The 20,384-nt window shown below is 32.0% G+C and overlaps 7 protein-coding genes across 7 annotated transcripts; 4 read left to right on the top strand and 3 right to left on the bottom strand.

Annotated features, from left to right (window-relative positions):
* Positions 1-51: 51 nt before the first annotated feature.
* On the top strand, positions 52-1,680 carry FG386_001367 (uncharacterized protein; the record flags this gene model as incomplete). Its single annotated transcript, XM_067340760.1, has 1 exon — positions 52-1,680. One exon carries the CDS (start codon positions 52-54, stop codon positions 1,678-1,680), a length of 1,629 nt encoding a protein of 542 aa, XP_067198809.1.
* Positions 1,681-2,409: 729 nt separating this feature from the next.
* On the top strand, positions 2,410-3,468 carry FG386_001366 (Yip1p like integral membrane protein; the record flags this gene model as incomplete). The annotated part of the gene is made up of 1 exon (XM_067340759.1): positions 2,410-3,468. The coding sequence occupies one exon, from the start codon at positions 2,410-2,412 to the stop codon at positions 3,466-3,468; it is 1,059 nt and encodes a 352-aa protein (XP_067198808.1).
* An 87-nt stretch (positions 3,469-3,555) lies between these two features.
* FG386_001365 (uncharacterized protein) lies at positions 3,556-9,490 on the bottom strand (the record flags this gene model as incomplete). The annotated part of the gene is made up of 3 exons (XM_067340758.1): positions 3,556-3,803; positions 4,090-4,147; positions 4,445-9,490. The coding sequence occupies 3 exons, from the start codon at positions 9,488-9,490 to the stop codon at positions 3,556-3,558; spliced, it is 5,352 nt and encodes a 1,783-aa protein (XP_067198807.1).
* Positions 9,491-10,141: 651 nt separating this feature from the next.
* FG386_001363 (uncharacterized protein) lies at positions 10,142-14,761 on the bottom strand (the record flags this gene model as incomplete). The annotated part of the gene is made up of 1 exon (XM_067340756.1): positions 10,142-14,761. The coding sequence occupies one exon, from the start codon at positions 14,759-14,761 to the stop codon at positions 10,142-10,144; it is 4,620 nt and encodes a 1,539-aa protein (XP_067198805.1).
* Positions 14,762-15,934: 1,173 nt separating this feature from the next.
* FG386_001362 (uncharacterized protein) lies at positions 15,935-16,645 on the top strand (the record flags this gene model as incomplete). Its single annotated transcript, XM_067340755.1, has 1 exon — positions 15,935-16,645. The coding sequence occupies one exon, from the start codon at positions 15,935-15,937 to the stop codon at positions 16,643-16,645; it is 711 nt and encodes a 236-aa protein (XP_067198804.1).
* Positions 16,646-17,276: 631 nt separating this feature from the next.
* Positions 17,277-17,775, top strand: FG386_001361 (uncharacterized protein; the record flags this gene model as incomplete). The annotated part of the gene is made up of 3 exons (XM_067340754.1): positions 17,277-17,395; positions 17,491-17,592; positions 17,664-17,775. 3 exons carry the CDS (start codon positions 17,277-17,279, stop codon positions 17,773-17,775), a joined length of 333 nt encoding a protein of 110 aa, XP_067198803.1.
* A 220-nt stretch (positions 17,776-17,995) lies between these two features.
* FG386_001360 (extracellular protein) lies at positions 17,996-20,044 on the bottom strand (the record flags this gene model as incomplete). The annotated part of the gene is made up of 1 exon (XM_067340753.1): positions 17,996-20,044. The coding sequence occupies one exon, from the start codon at positions 20,042-20,044 to the stop codon at positions 17,996-17,998; it is 2,049 nt and encodes a 682-aa protein (XP_067198802.1).
* Between the last annotated feature and the right edge of the window lie 340 nt (positions 20,045-20,384).

The raw sequence follows: 20,384 nt of genomic DNA, 5'->3' as shown, positions 1-20,384 counted from the left end.
GAGGAGACCTCACGCAGAAATAGTGTAATGTACAGCCTAAACAAATACAAAATGAAAGAATTAGTAGATTACATAGACATTCTGTGGAAAGAAGAAGGAAGAAGCGATGCAGGAGCTGGATCAAAAGACAAAGAGAGTTTGAGTGTGTTGTTAGATGATTTAAGTGTTGTACTGGGTGATGAAAAGTTTATGATAAGATGCGAGGAAGTCTTAAGTAACACTTGCGACAGTGATCGCATTTACAGTGTTACCGAAGAAGATAAAGAGTCTGAACCAAACCGGTACATAGTCCCGAGAGCTGTAGATTGGGAGTTTTATTGCAGAAGGGAAGGTGAGGCTAAAACTACGTGCAGAAATGCTGAAAAATGCGCTTCTTGTGACGAAAATACGGACTTAAAGTGGATAGTAAATGAGGTTAGAAAAGATACAGAAGCAAAAGGGAACAAAATTTACGTCTCAGAGTATAAGTCTATTCCAGAGAGAATTAGGAATATGATGTACGAACACGGATTAAGTTTAATAAGGGAAGGTAAAGTAGCGGTGGTGATGCTTTCGGGTGGGGACGGATCTAGATTAGGTTACAGTGGACCGAAAGGGACTTACCCAATTGGAAAAATAAGTAAGGACAGCTTTTTTAAAATATTCTGTTACAAACTTCGAAGTTTGTCTAGGTTAGTCAATAGGGAATACACCGTCCCGCTGTATATAATGACTTCAACCAACAATGACGAGAAAATAAGGGATTACTTTGAGGAGAATAGTTACTTTGGAATTGAAAGGGGAAAAGTTACTTTTTTCAAACAAGACTCGGTTCCAAGCATAAACCTGGACAATAAAAGCTTTTTTCTGGAGAGCAAATACAGGTTGCTAAAGTCGCCAAACGGAAACGGGGGGGTGTTTGGTTCAATGTTAAAAAAAGGCATAATAGACGACATGGAAAAGAGGGGAGTAAAGTACATATTTACCCACTGCATAGACAATCCACTTTGCAAAGTATGCGATCCACTATTCGTCGGATACACTGATTTACTTCATTTGCAGGTATCAACAAAAACAGTTGTGAAGAAAAACAAATCGGAGAAAATAGGCACTGTTTTGGAAAAACATAGCAAAAACAGCAATTCATACGTGCCTAAAATAATAGAGTACTCTGAAATAAGTGGCTTAAAAAATTGCGACGAGTTCAAATACGGAAGCGTTGGAATACATATTTTTAGCCTTGAATACGTTAAATACATTTCCAACAAGGACAAACTTGACTACCACACTGCCGTTAAGAAAATAAAACACTATGACGTCAATAACCACACTACAGTTAGTCCTTTGAACAACAACGGCGTAAAGCTAGAAATGTTTATATTTGATTCTTTCGAGTTTGTTACTGTTCCTATACATTGCATAAACGTGGAAAGAAACGAATTCTCGCCTGTAAAATCAAATCAAGGTGACAACTCACCAGCTAACTGTCAATACGCCATTTCAGACTTAAACAAATCATTTATCCAAAAATATTCCCCAGAAAGCAATAGCAAAAATTTTTCTGCCATTTATCTGGAAATATCCCCCCTAGTCACCTACTTTGGCGAGAATCTTCAAATGTTCTCGGAAGTCTGCAGCCTTAGAGGCAGGTATATATACATCAACGACAACTCTGAAGTTGAGTGTTACGACGAAGTCTAGCTGTAGTTGCTACCACTTTCCCCTTCAAGCATAGTCTAAAGGCTTCGTACGGTTTATGTAAGAACACTACTGTGGGGAGGTTGCCGCCTTTTCCTTTTGAATATTGTCAGATATTTTGCATTAAACTCGATTCTTAAGCAGAGTTGTTGTATAGGATATAATGTGTTTTTGAGTGTTGATTGTGGCTCCTGTCTTTTCGCAACTAACGTTCTGTTTCCGTTCTTTTTATAGTTTTAAACTATTCAACGCTTAGGACAGACTTTAGGATTTTACCCACTTGAACTAATGAAGTGGGTACTTACCTACCGGCTTTTGCGGACTAGTACTAGTGATATTGTGAAAATAGGACTTTAAAACGCCTTTTTAGCACAAGAATATTCCCCGCAGGCCTGGTAAATAAAATGCTATTTTCCCCCAAACAGCCGTAGGCGATTCTCGATCGCAGTTTAACCGGTTAAAAAAAGCTGTGGATAAAAAATGTAAATTAAAATTGATAAAAGTTTTTAGTTGGGTTTTCAGTTATATATCAGAAATCTGTCATATTTATTTGTTTTTTCAGGTTCATTCCCGACTGACGCCTGACTTGCCGTTTTGGAAACGGAGGATACGCGTTCGTTAAAAGCTTTAATTGTAAATCTCCAAAAGGAATTTTGTCAAAGAAGAATTGCCTCCCTTTGTTATTTGCGACTAACCCGTGTGTTTCTGTGGGCATTTATTCCCTGAGTCAAGATGAGTTACTACAATAATAACAGCTACAATCAAGGTTTGAACTCGAACTCACTTCAGTTTTATACAATGAACAAGCTAACACAGGAAAACGGTGAGATCGAATTTGCAAACGGCCAAAGCTCCAAAGCTCCAGGCTCGTTAGGAGGAAGTCACTATGGAAACAATCAATCGCATTATTACGCAAATAATTCCGGCAACAGCGGTGGTCATCAGGGTTTAAACAGTAATGCGCCCAGAAAGTCACCTTTTAATATAATTAACGAACAAAGTGATCACGGTTTCAACAAAACTAACTACAATAACGACATTTCTACAGGTTCAATGATGTCCTCGTCAGTTCATGGAAACAGTGTGTTAATGGAGTCAGAAAAGATGCAGGTGTCCTCTTCATTGTCATCATCATCTTTAGACAATGTTAATCTGAATTCAATGAATGGAATAATCTCAGTTATAAAGTTGCTGAATCCTAAATTAATTTGGTCAGGTAACAGTGCCTCTAATGCGAATGTACAGTCTTCAAGTGAGGATTGCTATGATGATATATTAAACGAACCTCCCTTGTTGGAAGAACTCGGAATAGATCCATTAAATATATTAAAATACATGAAATGTGTGATGTTATTTAGAAGCATTGGGGACGGAAAAGAGGTTGAGTGGGATATGGCAGGGCCTATACTACTTATTGGTTGTTTGGGTTTTTTTCTACTGCTCGCAGGGAAAATACATTTCGGTTACATATACGGGATTGGGATACTTAGTTGCATTGGCACTTATATTCTTTTAAACATAATGAGTAATAACCAAGCCATTGACCTTTATACAACAATGTCAATTCTTGGATACTCCCTGCTTCCAATAGTTATCCTTGCAGGAATATCCGTCGTATTCTCACTTAGAACAAAGATTGGCATCGCCATGGCAATTTTTTTCAACATGTGGAGCACAATCACCGCATCCAGATTCTTTGAATACACTGTTTCCCTCAAACATCAAAGGTACCTAATTGCATATCCAATTGCTCTTTTATACGCCTGTTTCACAATTGTTACCATATTTTAATCTGCAACTCCCAAAGCGTATTTCAAGGTATATTTACCCACAAATAATACTCTTTATTCCCCAGTACGCCTCATACGTTCACTTAATTTAGTTATTTGGAAAACACTGCGAGTATTCAAGCTTCGGATGTCTTGTTTCCACGTGAACTTGCAATGTTTGCTTATTCGCCGTGCACATAAAAGACTGTTTACATATACCGCATACTATGCTTAGTATCTTATCCTTTTGCTCTATGGTTGACTTTCCTGTTTTCGGTGCCGTCCTATCTTGACGCTTCTGAGCCCTTTGTCTATCTATGTCCCTCTGGTTGCCTCTGGACATCTTCTCAGTGCTGCCTACTCAAAGCCAAACTCAAACGCTGTCTAACTGCTTTAGTGTTCAATCAGTTGGAGTTTTGTGTCAGATCAGAAAAAACTGAAGTGGCAAATAGTCACAATTACCGTATGTTCTCCCTCTACTCCCCCACAAGGTTCTCTCATAAAGCTGTCTTGTTTCTCCAAATCAACAGCCCTTGCCTATCCCTATTTTCAAACACTACTACGCTCACCTACCTAAAGCACCTTGTATTAGCTCACACTTTCAATTAAACTCCTTTTTAACACCTCTCAACAAATAACTTACTATTTATCCCCTTCCTCTCTCTTTGTTTCCTATTGTCATTTCTATACTTGTATACATTCTGCGGTTAGACATGGAACGCGTGTCTCTGAATCATATTAACAAATCGTAAACAAGTGCACAAAACAAAAAAGAATTAGAAGACCGTGTACACTATTTAAGCGGAGGTAGAATTGCTATGATTCATTTCCTTTTATAACTGTTTTTCTCTTCGGGAACGGAATAATCACCATAAAATAGTGATTTCACGTGTTTCCGGCTAGGAATTAACATGTTTGCCGAAAAAACAAGTACCTGATGCGATATTTTTTGTTTAAGTGTCTCAGTTAGAATATTCACTGAATTCACTCTCGCTCACTGAGTCACTTGAAGCACTACTTTCTGACTCCTGAAACTCGTCTTCAATTTCGTCGTTTTCCTTCTCATTTTCTCCAACGCTGTCTTCATCACTTGAAATCAAGGGTCTTTTTCTTCTGTTAATTCTGGTGGAGTTTGTTTTTTCTACACCGCATGAGTCGTTGAAAAGAGACACTTTTGAAGAAGAGAATCCATTGCCTTCGTTTTTAGTGTCTTTCTTGTTTTTAAATATATCCGAGATTTTAGTTTGAGTGAGAGAGGAATTAGGCCTTTCCTGTGATGAGTTTGAGTTTAGTTTTTTGTTGGTTGTCTCACTTAAATAATTAGCCAAATTTGCCCTTTGTTGCAATCTCTGCAACAATGATGTTGACTCTAATGGCTTTGTTTTTACAGTTTGATCAGCCTCTTTACCAGATTTGCTATTAATGTCATTTTCCACGTTAAAGTCATTATCTTTGCTGCTTTCTTGTGAGTCTCTACTTGATCTTACAAGCCTTGACTTTTGCTCTGATTGCTTTTTATGTGGTTTAGATGTTTTTAATTTTAATTTATCGGCATTTGAATTATCGCATGTTGTTTTCCCGGAGCCAGCTTCAAGTCTGCTTTTCTTGCTTCTTGACTTGATAAACTCTCCATCGTCATGGTCATCAGTGTCATCACCCTCTAACTCAACATCATCGTAAATATCATCCAACCCAACGTCGTCCTCGTACCCAAAATCATCATCCTCAAACTCGCTTTCAGAGGATAACTTTTTATTTTTTCCGACGGCTTGCTTAGATAATTTCTTTATGTCTCGTTTAGATTTGTTGCTTGAAGAAGTTATGCCACTGCTGCTGTTATTAGATTGTTTGCCGTTTTTTCTTCTAGTGTTATTTTTTCTAACATTGTTATTCTTGCTCCAATCAACAGACAAACGCCTTTTTTCCAACAAACTCTTGTGTTCAGCCTCTACAATTTCCTCCCTGGTTTCTTCTTCTTCAATAACGTTCAATAATTCATCTAATTCATTGTTCCACATTTCCTCGATACTAGTACCCAACAATTTGTTATACTCATTTGTTTTCTTTTCAAGTTCATTTTCCAAAATTTCCATTTTTTCCCTAGTTAAGTTCCACAACGGCATTGAAAGTAAATAGTCATAAAGTTTAATCTCACTATCTTCACTTTTAACATAGGTCATCTTACCTTCCGAGTCAGAGTACTCATTGTAATTTAACTCGTAATATTCGTTACTATTATTATTAATATTATCTTTATAAAAGTCATCCCATTTAGTTGCGTTTTTAATTTCGTTAATTGATTTAACATCATTCTTCTTCAATTCAATTACCAGAGCTTCCTTGTTCTTATTACTCAATTTTATTTTATCGTCTATAACTAATTTTAAAAACAGTATCTTTTGTTCAAGTACGTATTTATCGTAATTTAACTTTGAAAGCAAATACTTCTTTCTTTTGTTGTACAACTCCAACCTAATTGGAATAAACTCTTTTAATATGTCTAATTCAGTTTCGTAACGAACAATGCGACTATTGTGGTCAAATAAAGTCATATTACTTGTTGATAAAGTCGACTTTAACCTGAATACTTTCTCTATACCCTCATTTTCAACCTGCAATAACTTCTCTGGTCTTAATCTTAACTTTATATTAACACTTTCATGCGAAGAATTGTCTCTGTAATCTATTATCCAATAATTATCTATTTCGCCAGCGTCTGCATTTGAAGGTGGAATTAATGTAGATTCCAACCATTCCTTGTAATCTTGCGTCCATTTCCTAACAGGTAATTCTGTAATAACAAGTGTTTCATCATCTTTTTTATACCAATTACCGTATGTTTCGTAATTCGCACCCAGTTCCAAATTTGTATTATTATCATTATTGTTTTGTACATTCTCATCATCCAAATCTGCATCGGATGACTGTGAATTGCCTGTATTACCTCTATTAAGGCTTATGTTATTTTTTCTATTTCCATTCGATGAACTCTTCTTGGTGTTTTTTTGTCTTACGGGCACAACTTTACCCTTGAATGACTTATACCACGGCGTCATTTGAACCATAATTTCGCCCCTTAACATTCTTTTTAAATTCATTATTATGTCTTTCGGATTATAATTTGGAACAGAACTACTCCAACCGGTACCTATTCCATCTGTACCATTAACCAATATCATTGGTATAATTGGGACGTAATATAAAGGCTCGATTTGCTGACCATCATCGTATAAATAATTTAGTAACGGATCATCTGCTTCTGGGAATATGTATCTCGTCCATTTTGACAATTTTGTAAATATGTAACGAGCAGCACTTGCATCTTTACCACCTTCCTTTCTACTACCAAATTGACCACATGGCTGTAGTAAATTTAAATTATTGCTACCAACAAAATTTTGTGCCATATTTACAATAGTACTTTGCAACGAAGACTCTCCGTGATGATAAGCACTATGTTCAGCAACATAACCTGCAAATTGAGCAACTTTGAGTTCGTTATTAAGTTTTTTTTTAAATGCAGCAAACAAGACCTTCCTCTGTCCAGGTTTAAGCCCGTCTAACAAATTTGGAATAGATCTAATTGTATCGTATCTGCTAAACAAAACAAGCTCTTTATTTATAAAATCATAGTATCTTAAATTACGACATTGATTATTAACAGAATAATCAATGTAATTGCCATCTTTATACGATTCAATCCACTGTTTTCTGTCTTCGGTCCTCTTTTTACTAAACGCCATATCTATAGCTTCATCGTCATCTTCATTATTCCAAAAAAATTCAATACTGTGATTTTCGATATTTGTAAAATATTCTTTAAATTCAATATCCGTTGAAGTACCCAAACCTTTATAGTACTTGAATTTCCAACCATTCAAATTACCTGCATTCTCTTTTCTCCATAATTCATACTCATACAATGTAAAAAACGATAATTCAATGTTATTTTTCTTAGCTTTGACTATCGGAGTTACAAACTGCTTCAAAAAGCCTCTATAATGAACCAAACTTGGCCAGTAATAATGTATTAAATTTATTATTAAGCCTTTAATATGACTTCCATCATGGTCTTGATCTGTCATTAACATTAACGAACCATATCTTAAGTTAACAGGACCATTCTCGTATTTTTGTCCTATTCCCAAGCCCAATATTTTCAATATATTCTGTATCTCCAAATTGTTTATTTGTTGTTTGAATGATGCTTCTCTTACATTAAGTAATTTTCCTCTCAATGGGAACACACCAAAATAATCCCTTCCTACTATAGATAAACCTGCTAAACAAGAAGTTTTTGCAGAGTCACCTTCAGTTAATATTAAAGTGCATTTCTTCGAGTTTGGACCACCTGCTTCATTGGCGTCCTCTAGCTTTGGTATTCCCAATAACCTACTAGTTACGGTGTTCTTTTGTCCTGATTTCATTTTTTTTTTTAATTCTATATTTTGCTTCATTTGTGCCCACATTAGTACATTTTCTATTATTGAACTCTTAATTACGCTATTTATAGTTTTATCTGATAAAGTAAATGTTGAACCATACTTCGAAGTTTTTGTTGTTAGTGTTTCCTTTGTCTGTGAATCAAATGATGGATTTACTATTAAACACTTAACGAATATCCATATGTGACTCTTAACGTGGTGGTTTTTTATATCTATACCACCCTTATTTTTTGTCTGTACTCTTTTTAATATAGCATTTATTAGCGGATCTAATATGTATGATATATGTGTTCCCCCCTTTATTGTGCATATAGAATTTACAAACGAAACATGCTGAAATTGTCCATCTGACTCACTTATAACTACTTCCCACTTTGGTGCTGCTGATTCGTATATTATTAATGGCAAATTATTGTCATTTGAACCACCAGAGACTATTATTGACGAAGAAGACGAACTTGAATTACTATTCTGGTTATCTTTCTTTTTTTTATTTTTTAAATTTTTTTTGCCTTGTTTATAGGTTAAATTATCAGTATCCCAATCATCATCTTCTTCATTGTTATTTAATTCATCATACTCGTCGTCGTCTTCATTATATATGTTGCTTTTATTGCTGGCATTTCTACTTGGTCTCGTCTTCTTTTCCATATTGCAATTTTTGTTTTCATCATTGTTATTATTATCTAATAAAGTATTGTTGTTTCCGTTTATTCTTGATTTTAGATATAATAATGTATAGGATTTAAAATCTTTAATTGGGATTAAATTACCATTCAAATAAACCTTAACAGATGTTGTTCCAGATATATCATAAACCCTTTTATACAACAACGATAATATATCATCATCAAATTCTTTCATATTACCAAATCTTTTCAAATCTGGCTTAAACGTTATTTTCACATATGATTTTCCCTTGTAATTCTCTTTTAGAATTTCATCCGACTTTTTTGACATATTGTCTAACCAAGTTATTTTAAACAATCTTTCTGTTCCCGAATCTCCACACTCAACATTAAACTCTTTTGAAAATATATTCGTTAACTTTGCACCAAACCCATTTCTACCTCCTGTAACGCGATCCTCATTATCATCGTAATTATCTGATGTTAATAAATGGCCAAATATTAACTCTGGTACATACACTTGATGTTCTTTATGTATTTCTATGGGTATACCTTCACCATCATTATAAACTGTTATCTCTTTTCTCATTCTATTTATATCTACTTTTATGCACGTACAACGTTCTATATTTTTATTCGATATTTCTCGAGCCTTAACATCCGCTGCATTAACCAATATTTCATCAAATATCTTATACAAACCCGGTACGTAATTTATTGTTTTATACACCATTCTCTTATTTTCATCATCCCACACCCATAAACTCTGCTCATGGTATTCCGTACTACCTATGTATGTATCTGGTCTTAACAATATATGCTCTATTTGTGTTTTTTTTTGATATCTTTCTTCAACTGTCTTCTTTTTCCTATTTGGAGTTTTTTGCTTCATTTTTTCAGTCATATCATCAACTTCCAACGAATTATTGTTTATTAATCTAACGTTTTCCTTTTGATTTTCTATATACATTTCTAGTTATTCCCACAAACTAACTTTAAAATAACTTATTTATACTCATTAAGTAAATAAATTCAATCTGACTACTTAAATATTGATATACTATTGTTTTATTATATATATCGTGTATTTAATTGTATATATAGTGTCATATACATATGAATAATTTTTAATTTATTTAAAAATTTGGACTGTATTGTACTATTATGCCGATATTTCAATCTAATTTTATAATTTCACATTTAATCACAATAAACATAAATTAAAATATTTTCCCTCTCATTATATTATGCCGGTAACACTTATTTTATATACGCATGCATGCAAATAATAAAACAATCTTATCCCACATTTTTATTAAAAAAGCAAAATAATTTATACGCCAAACTAAATAACCCAATTTTTTTTGGCGGTAAGGAATATTCTGTTATATTTATTACATTGTGTTATTTTAAAATACATATCATTGAAATGTAAATAGAAATTGAGAATAGATGCAAATATTCAAATAGAACAGAAAAAATTAGCGTAAATTTAAAAATCTATTTTATTTATCTTCTAACTTGCTTTTTAATAGTAAATCAACTAACTGCATATTTAGCCTTAATCTAATACCTGAATAATCTACCATGTAATATTCAAATTTTAGGTAAAAAGCTTACGCTATGAATCATTTTCGTCGGAATTCCAATCAATGTCCTCCCATATTGAGTTATTTTCACCGTTTTTAACTTCACCTCTATCTACTCTATCTAATTCATCAATACTGTCATTCCTTCCATTATTCGAATCATCAAAATTCCATTCATTATCATTCTCCCAACCGTCAATTGAGGTTGAATTGTTAATATTTAAATTAGCATTTCTATTTGTATTATAAGATAGTTTATTTAGTGAACTGATATTTTTATTATTATCATTAATATTGTTATTATTCTTTTTTTTATTTATATCATACTCGTATTCGTTACTAACTCCACTATATCCGAGATTATTAGATTCGTCTTGGTCAATAGACCATTCATCATCCCAATCAATCACAGATTCATTTTCATGATCATAACTTAAATTTCTTATTTCCTCATTAACATCACTATTAAACATATTAAAATTGGAATGGTTGTTAATTACACCATCATCAGAATTATTTTTAATATTGGTACTGTTATTGGCATCTAAAGTTTGTTTAATCTTATTATCACTGTCTTCGTTACTATCATCCGAATCCCTCTCCCATAAATCCACATTCTCAGTTTTACTTAAATCTCTCTCTGATTTAAAACAAACCCCTAAGGCATTTTCCTCATCCTTTATATTTTCATCCCAATCACTGCATTCCCATTCATCTTTTAATAGTGATTCACATGAATCACCAAAATCATCTTTTTCAATGACATCCCTCTCTAATAAATTTCCTGAAGTCGTATAATTACTTTTTAATTCTTTTAAACCCAATTCTAGTGTTGTTTTTAATTCATTTTTTGATTCTGAATCATTTGTATACTCTTTTTTTTCTAAATTTAGTCCCTTTTTTAACTCATACCTCACCTTTAAATGGTAATTATCTTTTTCACTTGATTGTTTTAATTCTAATTCGGACTCTGTTATATTATTTGAAACATTCCATTTGTCTTCTTTAAAGTAAGACTCAATTTCAGATTCTGAGTTCGTATCTTTATAATCTACTTTCTTTTTATCAAAATCAGATTCTGATTTTGATTCTCTATTTTCTGTATCTTCTTCCTCTTTTTCAGATTCAGATCCTATTTTAAGTTCTGAGTTTACCTCTTTATACTCCGAGTCTTTTTTATTCTCTTCTTCCTCTTTTTCAAAGTCAGATTCAATTTTAAGTTCCGGGTTTACCTCTTTATATTCTGAGTCTTTTTTATTCTCTTCTTCCTCTTTTTCAAAGTCAGATTCAATTTTAAGTTCCGGGTTTACCTCTTTATACTCCAAGTCTTTTTTATTGTCTTCTTCCTCTTCTTCAGAGTCAGATTCAATTTTAAGTTCCGAGTTTACCTCTTTATGCTCCGAGTCTTTTTTATTCTCTTCTTCCTCTTTTTCAAAGTCAGATTCAATTTTAAGTTCCGAGTTTACCTCTTTATACTCCGAGTCTTTTTTATTGTCTTCTTCCTCTTTTTCAGATTCAGATCCTATTTTAAGTTCTGAGTTTACCTCTTTATACTCCGAGTCTTTTTTATTCTCTTCTTCCTCTTTTTCAAAGTCAGATTCAATTTTAAGTTCCGGGTTTACCTCTTTATATTCTGAGTCTTTTCTACAGTCTTCTTTTTCAAAATCAGATTCCGATTTTGATTCTTCATTTTCTATATTTTGTTTCTCTTTTTCAAAATCTGATTCAAACTTTGACCAATCACTTTCCTGTTCATGCTCCTTTCTCTCGTTAATAAACTCAACCTCCAACTTTAATTCTATTTCATCTCCTTTAATAACTTTTTCACTGTCAAAATCTGATCTTATCTCACAAACTAAAACAGGTTCTCCTCTCTCAATATCAGAATTCGTTTCAATTATGGATTCCATTTCATTATTCACAATATTATTTTCTTCCTTCCTATCAAATTCTGATCTTATTTCTTTTTTATTAACATCAATTGTGTCTGAATCTATTTCTAATTCAATTTCTTCCAGAATATTAGTATCCTCTTTAAAAATGTGTGAATTGTGTGAACTTTCTGAAACTGAATTGTCACTCAAATCGTCCTTATTGTCAAGACTATCTGAATCAGTTATCAATTCACTCACTATTATTTCACTTATAACATCCTCACCTTCAGGTTCTAGTAACAATCCATTTTCCAATATGTTATCTGCAACGTTTATGTTGTCATCCTTTGCACTAATACCTGACTCCACTCCTGATTCAGATTCAGTTAAACTGCTAGTGAGATCATCTTTTTCATATTTAGTTGACTCAATAACATTCTTATTTGGATTTAATTGTGAAAAACCGTCAATAGTGTTATTTTCAGTTGGTTTTAACGTTAACCCACTATTTATTAATAGGTCATTTGTATTTTTAAAATTTACTTTTAAACTAACAGTATTTTTATCTTCTCGTGTTTCCTTACACATCTCACCAAAATTATCAAAATCCGACTCGCCTTTTAGTGAACTGCTGTTGTGATCTCTGAAGTCGCTACGATCAAAATAATTATTGCTGTTTATAGAAACAGAATTATCTCCATTTTCAACACTGTGTTTGTTTTTATCTAAATCGCTGAAATTATCATCTTCCCAATCATCAAATCCCCACTCTTTATTTGAAGATTTTTTTGATGAAACTTGATCATTATTTTCACCAAAATCAACCCTCTCACCAAGGTTAAATTCAACATTATTATACCTATCAAATGTATTCCCATATAAATTATTAATTCCATCTAATTGCTTTTTGTGATTTTCAGAAACAATTGACTCATCATCCAACCATTCGTCATCTCCCCAATTAATATAATTCTCGTTTTTACTTAATTCGTCTTCTTTTAAATAACTACCAATTTCATTATTAATATTTTTTGAATCCAATTCTAATTCTGATTTTAACAAAGAAACAGACCCTTCATCATTAAAATCTAAATCTGTATTACTTTCGTTCTTATCGTTATTCTTCCATTGATTCAAATCCTCGTTAAAGAAATTTCTTATGTTAGATACAAATCCTGTAAATCCAGATAAACCTTTCTTATTGCTTTCTTCAACTACTTTACTGTAATTAACACCTCCTTTATCATTGATTGAATCAAACAGTGATTTAATGTTGTTGTTGTTGTTGTCCTCATATTTTTCATCTTCTAATGAACCAGAAATATGATTCACAAAGTCGTCTAAGAGAGACGTTATTGCCTTTTTACTGTTGTTGAGATTATGATCTTTACTGACATTATCTTTCATATCATTATTTCTTCTACTACCAAACACGTCACCAACACTGACGACCTCATAATCATCATTATCGCTACTTTTGTTTTTATTGTATTCAAATATATTATTTTCATTAATAATTTTATCAAATAGCTGTTCGTATTTGTTATCATTGTCTTTATTTTCTGTTACCTGTTCACCTTCGTTCAAAACTACATCTAAATCAGCCTCTCTCCAGTAATTCTCAAATTCAAAGTTTTCCTCACCTGTGTCAGATTTTTCATTTATGTCAGACTCTTTTCTGAAACCAGCATCGCCATTTTCTGCTGAATTGCTACATCCTTCATTTTCCAAAAATTCACTATTTTCATCTATAATACCAATGCCAACATTACCACTTAAGAGACGGTGACTATTATTATAACTTATTTTTTCCCTTAGTTTATCATTTGCCTCACTTACATTATGCTCCTTTTGTTTAAATAGCATTCCTTCTTCTATTGCCTCAATTCCTCGATTATCCATATTAACACCACAACTTTTGTTGTCATACATATTATAAATTAACTCCAAGCTTCTTTTTCTGCTTTTTTTGCTTGTCTCAAATTCGTCAATTCTCGTCCTGCTTTCATCACATGCTGGGAATTTATTATCTGCATCGCTAATTATATTAATTACATTTGTGGGGTTATTTTCACTAATCATTATTTTGCTCTTTAATTGGCAGATCTCATCTTTAAGTTCGTTGATTAGTGAATTTTTGTTCTTCAGTTGTACCAAATATTCATTGTTGTCTTTTTTTAACCTTTCTATTTCTTTATCCTTCTCATATATCATATCTTTCATATCATTACTAGCATAGTTATCAGCATTCTTTTTATTGTTGTTACTATCTGTATTGTTAATAAATAAGGAAGAAACCAGTATATTTGTTATATCTATAAAATTACTCAAATTGCGTTCATTATTTATTATATCGTCATTCTCTACAGTTATGTTTTTCCACTCATTACCGCAATTGCTACATTCTATACTCTTTAAACACTTGTTAAAAGTATTTATATTTTCATCGTAAATTCTAAGCTGTTCTAATTCTCTGTTTACTAACTCTAGTGACGAATTGCATATTTCGTACTCCTCTTTCCAATAATTTGCTAAATCATTACTTGTTTTCAATTCCAATTTTAGGTTTTCATTACTCAATACCAAATTCTGAACTTCGTCCTGCAATAACTTTCTAGACAATTCGTATTCGCTTAGTATTCCTTTTATATACTCAAAATCATCCCTTGTATTTACTTTAAATACACTATTGTCATTTAAATTCGATTTATCTACTTCTGTTTTATTATTCATTCCATTATCACTCCCGTTAACTTTTGGAATCTCAATCTTTAACATTTTTGTATCCTAATTATACTATAAATAACCAAATTTCCTCTAATTTATTACCTATTATTCAAAGTCAGCTGCAATAGAAAATAAAGATTTCTTTCTTCTGTCTCTCACGCCTTTTATTAGAAACTTTATCATATATATCTAGTACATTAAATACCCCTTTCCTCTATCACCTTCCTGTTATTTATTTATATCTATATAGATCTTATCGCTCTATATTTTCCTTTTCACTTTAAATTCATCTGCCTTCCTTTTTTATTTCACCGGTTTTTTTATATTTATTTATACATATACCCGGTACCTGTAATAAATTTAATATCGAGGAAAAAATGCATGACCCCTCCGCAAGCCGCAACTACTGTCGGATTTCATTTTTAAATTAAAAGTAAATTCAACAACAAACATCGCTAAATATGAAGCTACTCCATTTAAAGTACCGTAATTTTAACTGTTTTCCGACATAAGACAAGTAATATAATGAAAAAAAAAATGTAGAGCGTGTCACACCAAAGAATAATTCACAATAGATTATTCCCTCGAAGAAGCCCGCTCAAAGTGTTTTTTATTCTAGTTTTACATGAATAAAATATACCGAAAAAAGATTAAATCAAAGATTTGTTCTCGCTTTCGTTTTTCTCTAGTAAATTGAGTAAATAAGAACCACATTTCTTTTTTAATGTTGTTTTCAGGTGTGATTTTTCTGAGTTTTCTTTTAGTATCACCTTTTAATATTTAATTGTTCACGAAAAAGAGTGCAAAATTAATCACTTTTTTCCATATTGTAATAATTTAAAGTTTTTAATAATGATGAAATACGCGCCAAAACCTTATTTTTTTTCATTACTTTAGAAGAATTTTTGAGGCAGATATATTACTTGCTTCTAAGAGGTGGTGTGTTTATTTTTTTCAATTTTAGGATAAAAAATAATCTAATTTGAAGTAATACAAAAATATATTGGTATAATTTTGCATTAAGGCTTTAGAAATAGAGGTATTTTATCGATCATTTATTAGCAAAACACTACTCCTAAAAACCGTGTAAATCGTAATAGATACATTGACTTAATATAATAGTCAGATAATTTGTGGTTTTGTATCAGAAGGGTCTAGCAGGGATACTGTGATAAACACAAAACAACAGATATTTTGAATTACATTTAAACCGTAAAAATCAAGATGTCGCTGGTTAATGTAACTTCTGTAAAAGTGTTTAAAAATCCAACACACATTACGGACCCTCTGGAATTTGAGATTTCCTTCGAATGCTTGCAAAATCTAGAAGAGGATTTAGAATGGAAAATAGTTTATATAAGTTGTGCAGATTCAAAGGATATGGACCAAGAACTAGATTGTATTGCATTAGGACCTGTAACCAGAGGAGCATTGAAGTTTATATTTAAGGCACCTGCACCAGACTTCACAAAAATTCTGCCGGAGGATATTCATGGCATGGCTGTTGTTCTTATTCTAGGTTCATATCGCAACGAAGAGTTTATAAGAATCGGCTACTACGTACACAATGTCTATTCTGACCCCCTTTTGGAAGACAATCCTCCAGACATTCCTATTATTGACAAATTGCAAAGAATCATTCTTAGCGAATCCCCAAGATTAACAAGATTTAATATCTCATGGGATGTCAAAAAGGACGATTCTTTTAACAATGATTATACCGATTCCGAAAAACGCGTGAATTCTGATTCTATATTATCCCCTTCGCAGAAATCTTCCTGTGATAATAACTACAGCCAAAATAACTCTACTTCAAATGATAACACAAAGTGCTTAGATTTAGAATTCAATAAGGAGTCCAATGGACAAAATGACACTCATCTAACTGAAACTGAGAACATAAGCAACAACCACATTACCACATGTACTAATTAATTAAGAGCAAACATATTACCTATGCACGTACTTTCAAATAGTGTTGGTTTAAAATCAGCATTATAGTAATTAGTAAACAATCCTTAAAGATACACTTTTAATGCTTATTCAATCTATCTATATATTATGACACTTATTTCTTAACTATATTTCAAAGCAATGTATAACTGTCTGCATCTCAAACAGTCACATGCTAACTTTAATTACTACTAACACATATTGAGTGAATAACTAAGATTTATTTAAGTTAATCTTTAAAAAATAGTCTACTCTTTCTATAACCCTATTATTTTCATCTGACAATGCTATTTATAGATAACTACTATTGGCCGTTTTGGCGGGTCATTGCTTATATTTATTCAGCAATTAAGTGCGACTAATTAAAAACTATAATTGTTTTTGTAGATACCGTTTTTTCAATAACCTGACTAAGTTTTATTAAGTATCCCATTATTCGCATCTAGCCACAACTTTTGAACTTCGAAAAACTGTTGTCCCACATCTGAATGTAAATATCACTCTGAAACAGGAATAAATAGTTAAAAGTACTGGTTCTCTTGACTGTAACTTGAAATTTCTATGTTACTTCCTTAAATAAAGACTTTTGCTATTGGAGAATCAAAAATATATTATGGTTGAATTAAACAGTGACGTAAGCAAATACGAGGATTTTCTTGAAAATGTACTTCAAAAAGATTTAAGTAAACTCATGAAACAAAAAGAAGATTCACTAGTTAAAATTCAAGAAATGTAAGTTTGGTGTTTACCTCTGACTTGTGAACCTCACAAATAACATTAATAATCATGTTCAAAATGCATTTACATTGACTAATTTTCATATTCAGTCAGAAACTCCGAAGAAATATTTCACTTTTTAGTGAATTAAACATTAATGAACTTAATACACGTACTAATCTGGGATGTGATTTATATGTAGATACGCTCATGTAAGTTGCTTATTAATGATACTAATTAAATACCCACTCATTTGCCTTATTTGCAACTAAACAAAACAAAGACCAAACATAAACAAAATATGCGTTGAGTTGTCATTTGGTTTTTTTATTGAATTAAATTTAAATGAAATCCCATATGTACTAGATTTAAAGGAAGAATTTGAACATAGGTAAGTTTTCAATATAGTTGATTTAATGTTCACTCATTAATAATAAATTCAAGTAAAATAGACAAAATAAACAATGATATATCAACTACAAAGGCCAGAATAAGAATGGTAGGTTTTTTATTCTACTCGTATTCCATTTTCACTTATTAAATTAATTGCTTCACTCTTTAATTATAGTTTATTCAAGCAATAAAATTGCTCTCAGATAGCAACAGTTATTCATTTTAGTAATAATTCAACCTTTTTATACCAGTATATTCATAAGAAGGTATTTCATTAAGCATTTTACTTAGTTTTCTCTGAAATTCTTCGTTATCATTTCCACTGCCCCATTTGTTACCGTTTGAATTAGAAGTGTTTTCTTCTTGTTTGTGATATTTATAGTCGTATATATCATCACAGGGTATACCTGTATGTCCTATTATCTTATATCCTGGTATTAAACATTGCAAATACAAGAATTCGCAATAACTGAATATTGTTTCACCGGTGTTTAAGCAGTGATATATCTTCTGCGAATACCTGCAGTCTCGTATACATTCTTGAAGCTTTTCATTTGTTATGGAAAATCCTTGTATTTCAGAACAAGGTATTCCAGGCTCTGCAACCAATTTCAATTTTGAATTCCGACATTGATCTCTGTGAAATGCACATCCAGATGGATATGTCAACATATTGTTGCCACAATGTGGCATTTTAGGTGAGTGACTGCAGTCAAATTCACAAGAATCTGATTCAGAATGTAATAATCCATTATTTATCATATTTAATTCATAACCTAGTATGTTAGTTATATTATTTTTATTATTTAAATTGTTCGATTCGTTATCATCTTTATTGTTTTTGTCACCATTAACATTTATATCATGTATATTGTGTTCGTTTAGTAAATTGCTACTTTTACTCATATTACTTAATCTATTGTTATTTACAATATAAGTTTTAGATTCGTATGACCTTGATTCGGATATATGTGACTTTTTTACATTATTTTGAAAATTTGTGATGCCAAAGTATACTTCGTCCATTGTTTGATACTCTTTGTTTAGTGCCTCGAGTCTAAAATTTCTGTCTTCCTCCCTACAAGGAAACCCCATTGGTTTCGCTAAATACAATTCTGGATCCCTACATATTGCATTACTGAATTCACAAAAACTATAATATGTTTGATTATTACTACCGCACATATAAGACAGTGTTTTGCCATATGGACAGTCATCTTTGCATTTATCTATCTCAACAGGATTTGTAAATTGAAACGCTGTAGAGCACTTTACTCCAGGTATCTTCACCAATCTTAAATCTGGATCTAAACATAATGCGTTTCTCATCTCACAATAACTACTATATGTTATACCATCTGAACCGCATAATGGATATTCCCACGCCTTTGTACATTTATACCAACAATTTTTAATTACGTTTGAAGATGTACCATTTGGCATATTTTCTATTATATTCGATACATTATCTGATAAACTGGAACCACAAGGTACCAATATATTTGCTCTTCTCAATGTTGGATTCTTACAACGTGCTCTTCTAAATTCACATGGATTTCTATATGTTACCCCGTCAGTACCACATATCGGGAATAATATCTTTGAACACTTGTTATGCTTTAGGCACTCCAGCTTTTTTGTTCTTTCCAAGGCAACTTTCTCGTCAAATATTTGACTATCACATGGTAAACCTGGAAATCCAACAACTGTTAAAGTTTCATCTTTGCATCTCGCTTTTCTAAATTCACAATAGTTTATGTATGTTACTCCGTTTGAAGCACAATACGGTATGTAATGTTCCGAACATAATCCATCGCAATATAAATCAGAATATTCAAGTTTGAGTTCACTACCACATGGCACACCTGGCAACTTTGCTAATTGTATGTTCGAATCTTCACATGTTGCTATTTCTAAAGCACAATTATTTATGTATGTTTCTCCATTTGTACCACAATACGGAAATTCCACTGGTGGGCATCCTCTTTCACATCCTGTATACTTTGTTGCATCCATCGACCCTATTAAGCCACACGGTATTCCTGGCATTTTTTGTAATTGTATTTTTGGATCCAAACATCTTGATTTCATGAAAAAACATTCATTTATATATGTTATACCATTTGTTGCACAATGTGGAAAAAAATTTAAATTGCATTGGAAACTACATTCATCTTGGTCCTGAGTTGAAAAATCTATTGAATCCATTTGTATCTTTGCATAGTGAGCAAATAAACTCAACCAGGTTAATGCACCTAAATGGAACAGCATTGTTGAATATTTTTTATGTTGTCTAGTGTAAAATACAAAATCTCGAACTGAGATCGCTTAACACCCACTGCTGTTGCCTTTTAATTTTCAATCAAGAATATTATTGTCTGCATACACATCAACTGCCTTATTGTCTTTTCAACTTGTGAATAATTAATATCCTTCCAAAATCCAATCACCACTAAAACACCACTTTACTCTCTAATTTTTCTCTGCTATTTCTTCCATGCTCTTCATTCGCTCTTACCTTTTTTGCATGGAAACAATTATTTGTTTAACCGCCTTTATATTTTTTTTGTTTACTTTCAGAGGTAACTTGCTTAATAAAAACCAACCGCCA

The sequence above is a fragment of the Cryptosporidium ryanae genome, assembly GCF_009792415.1.
Source record: "Cryptosporidium ryanae isolate 45019 chromosome Unknown contig_23, whole genome shotgun sequence".
Taxonomy (NCBI): domain Eukaryota; phylum Apicomplexa; class Conoidasida; order Eucoccidiorida; family Cryptosporidiidae; genus Cryptosporidium; species Cryptosporidium ryanae.
Note: the sequence above shows the minus strand (reverse complement) of the source record. Positions and strands in the feature narration are given on the sequence as shown.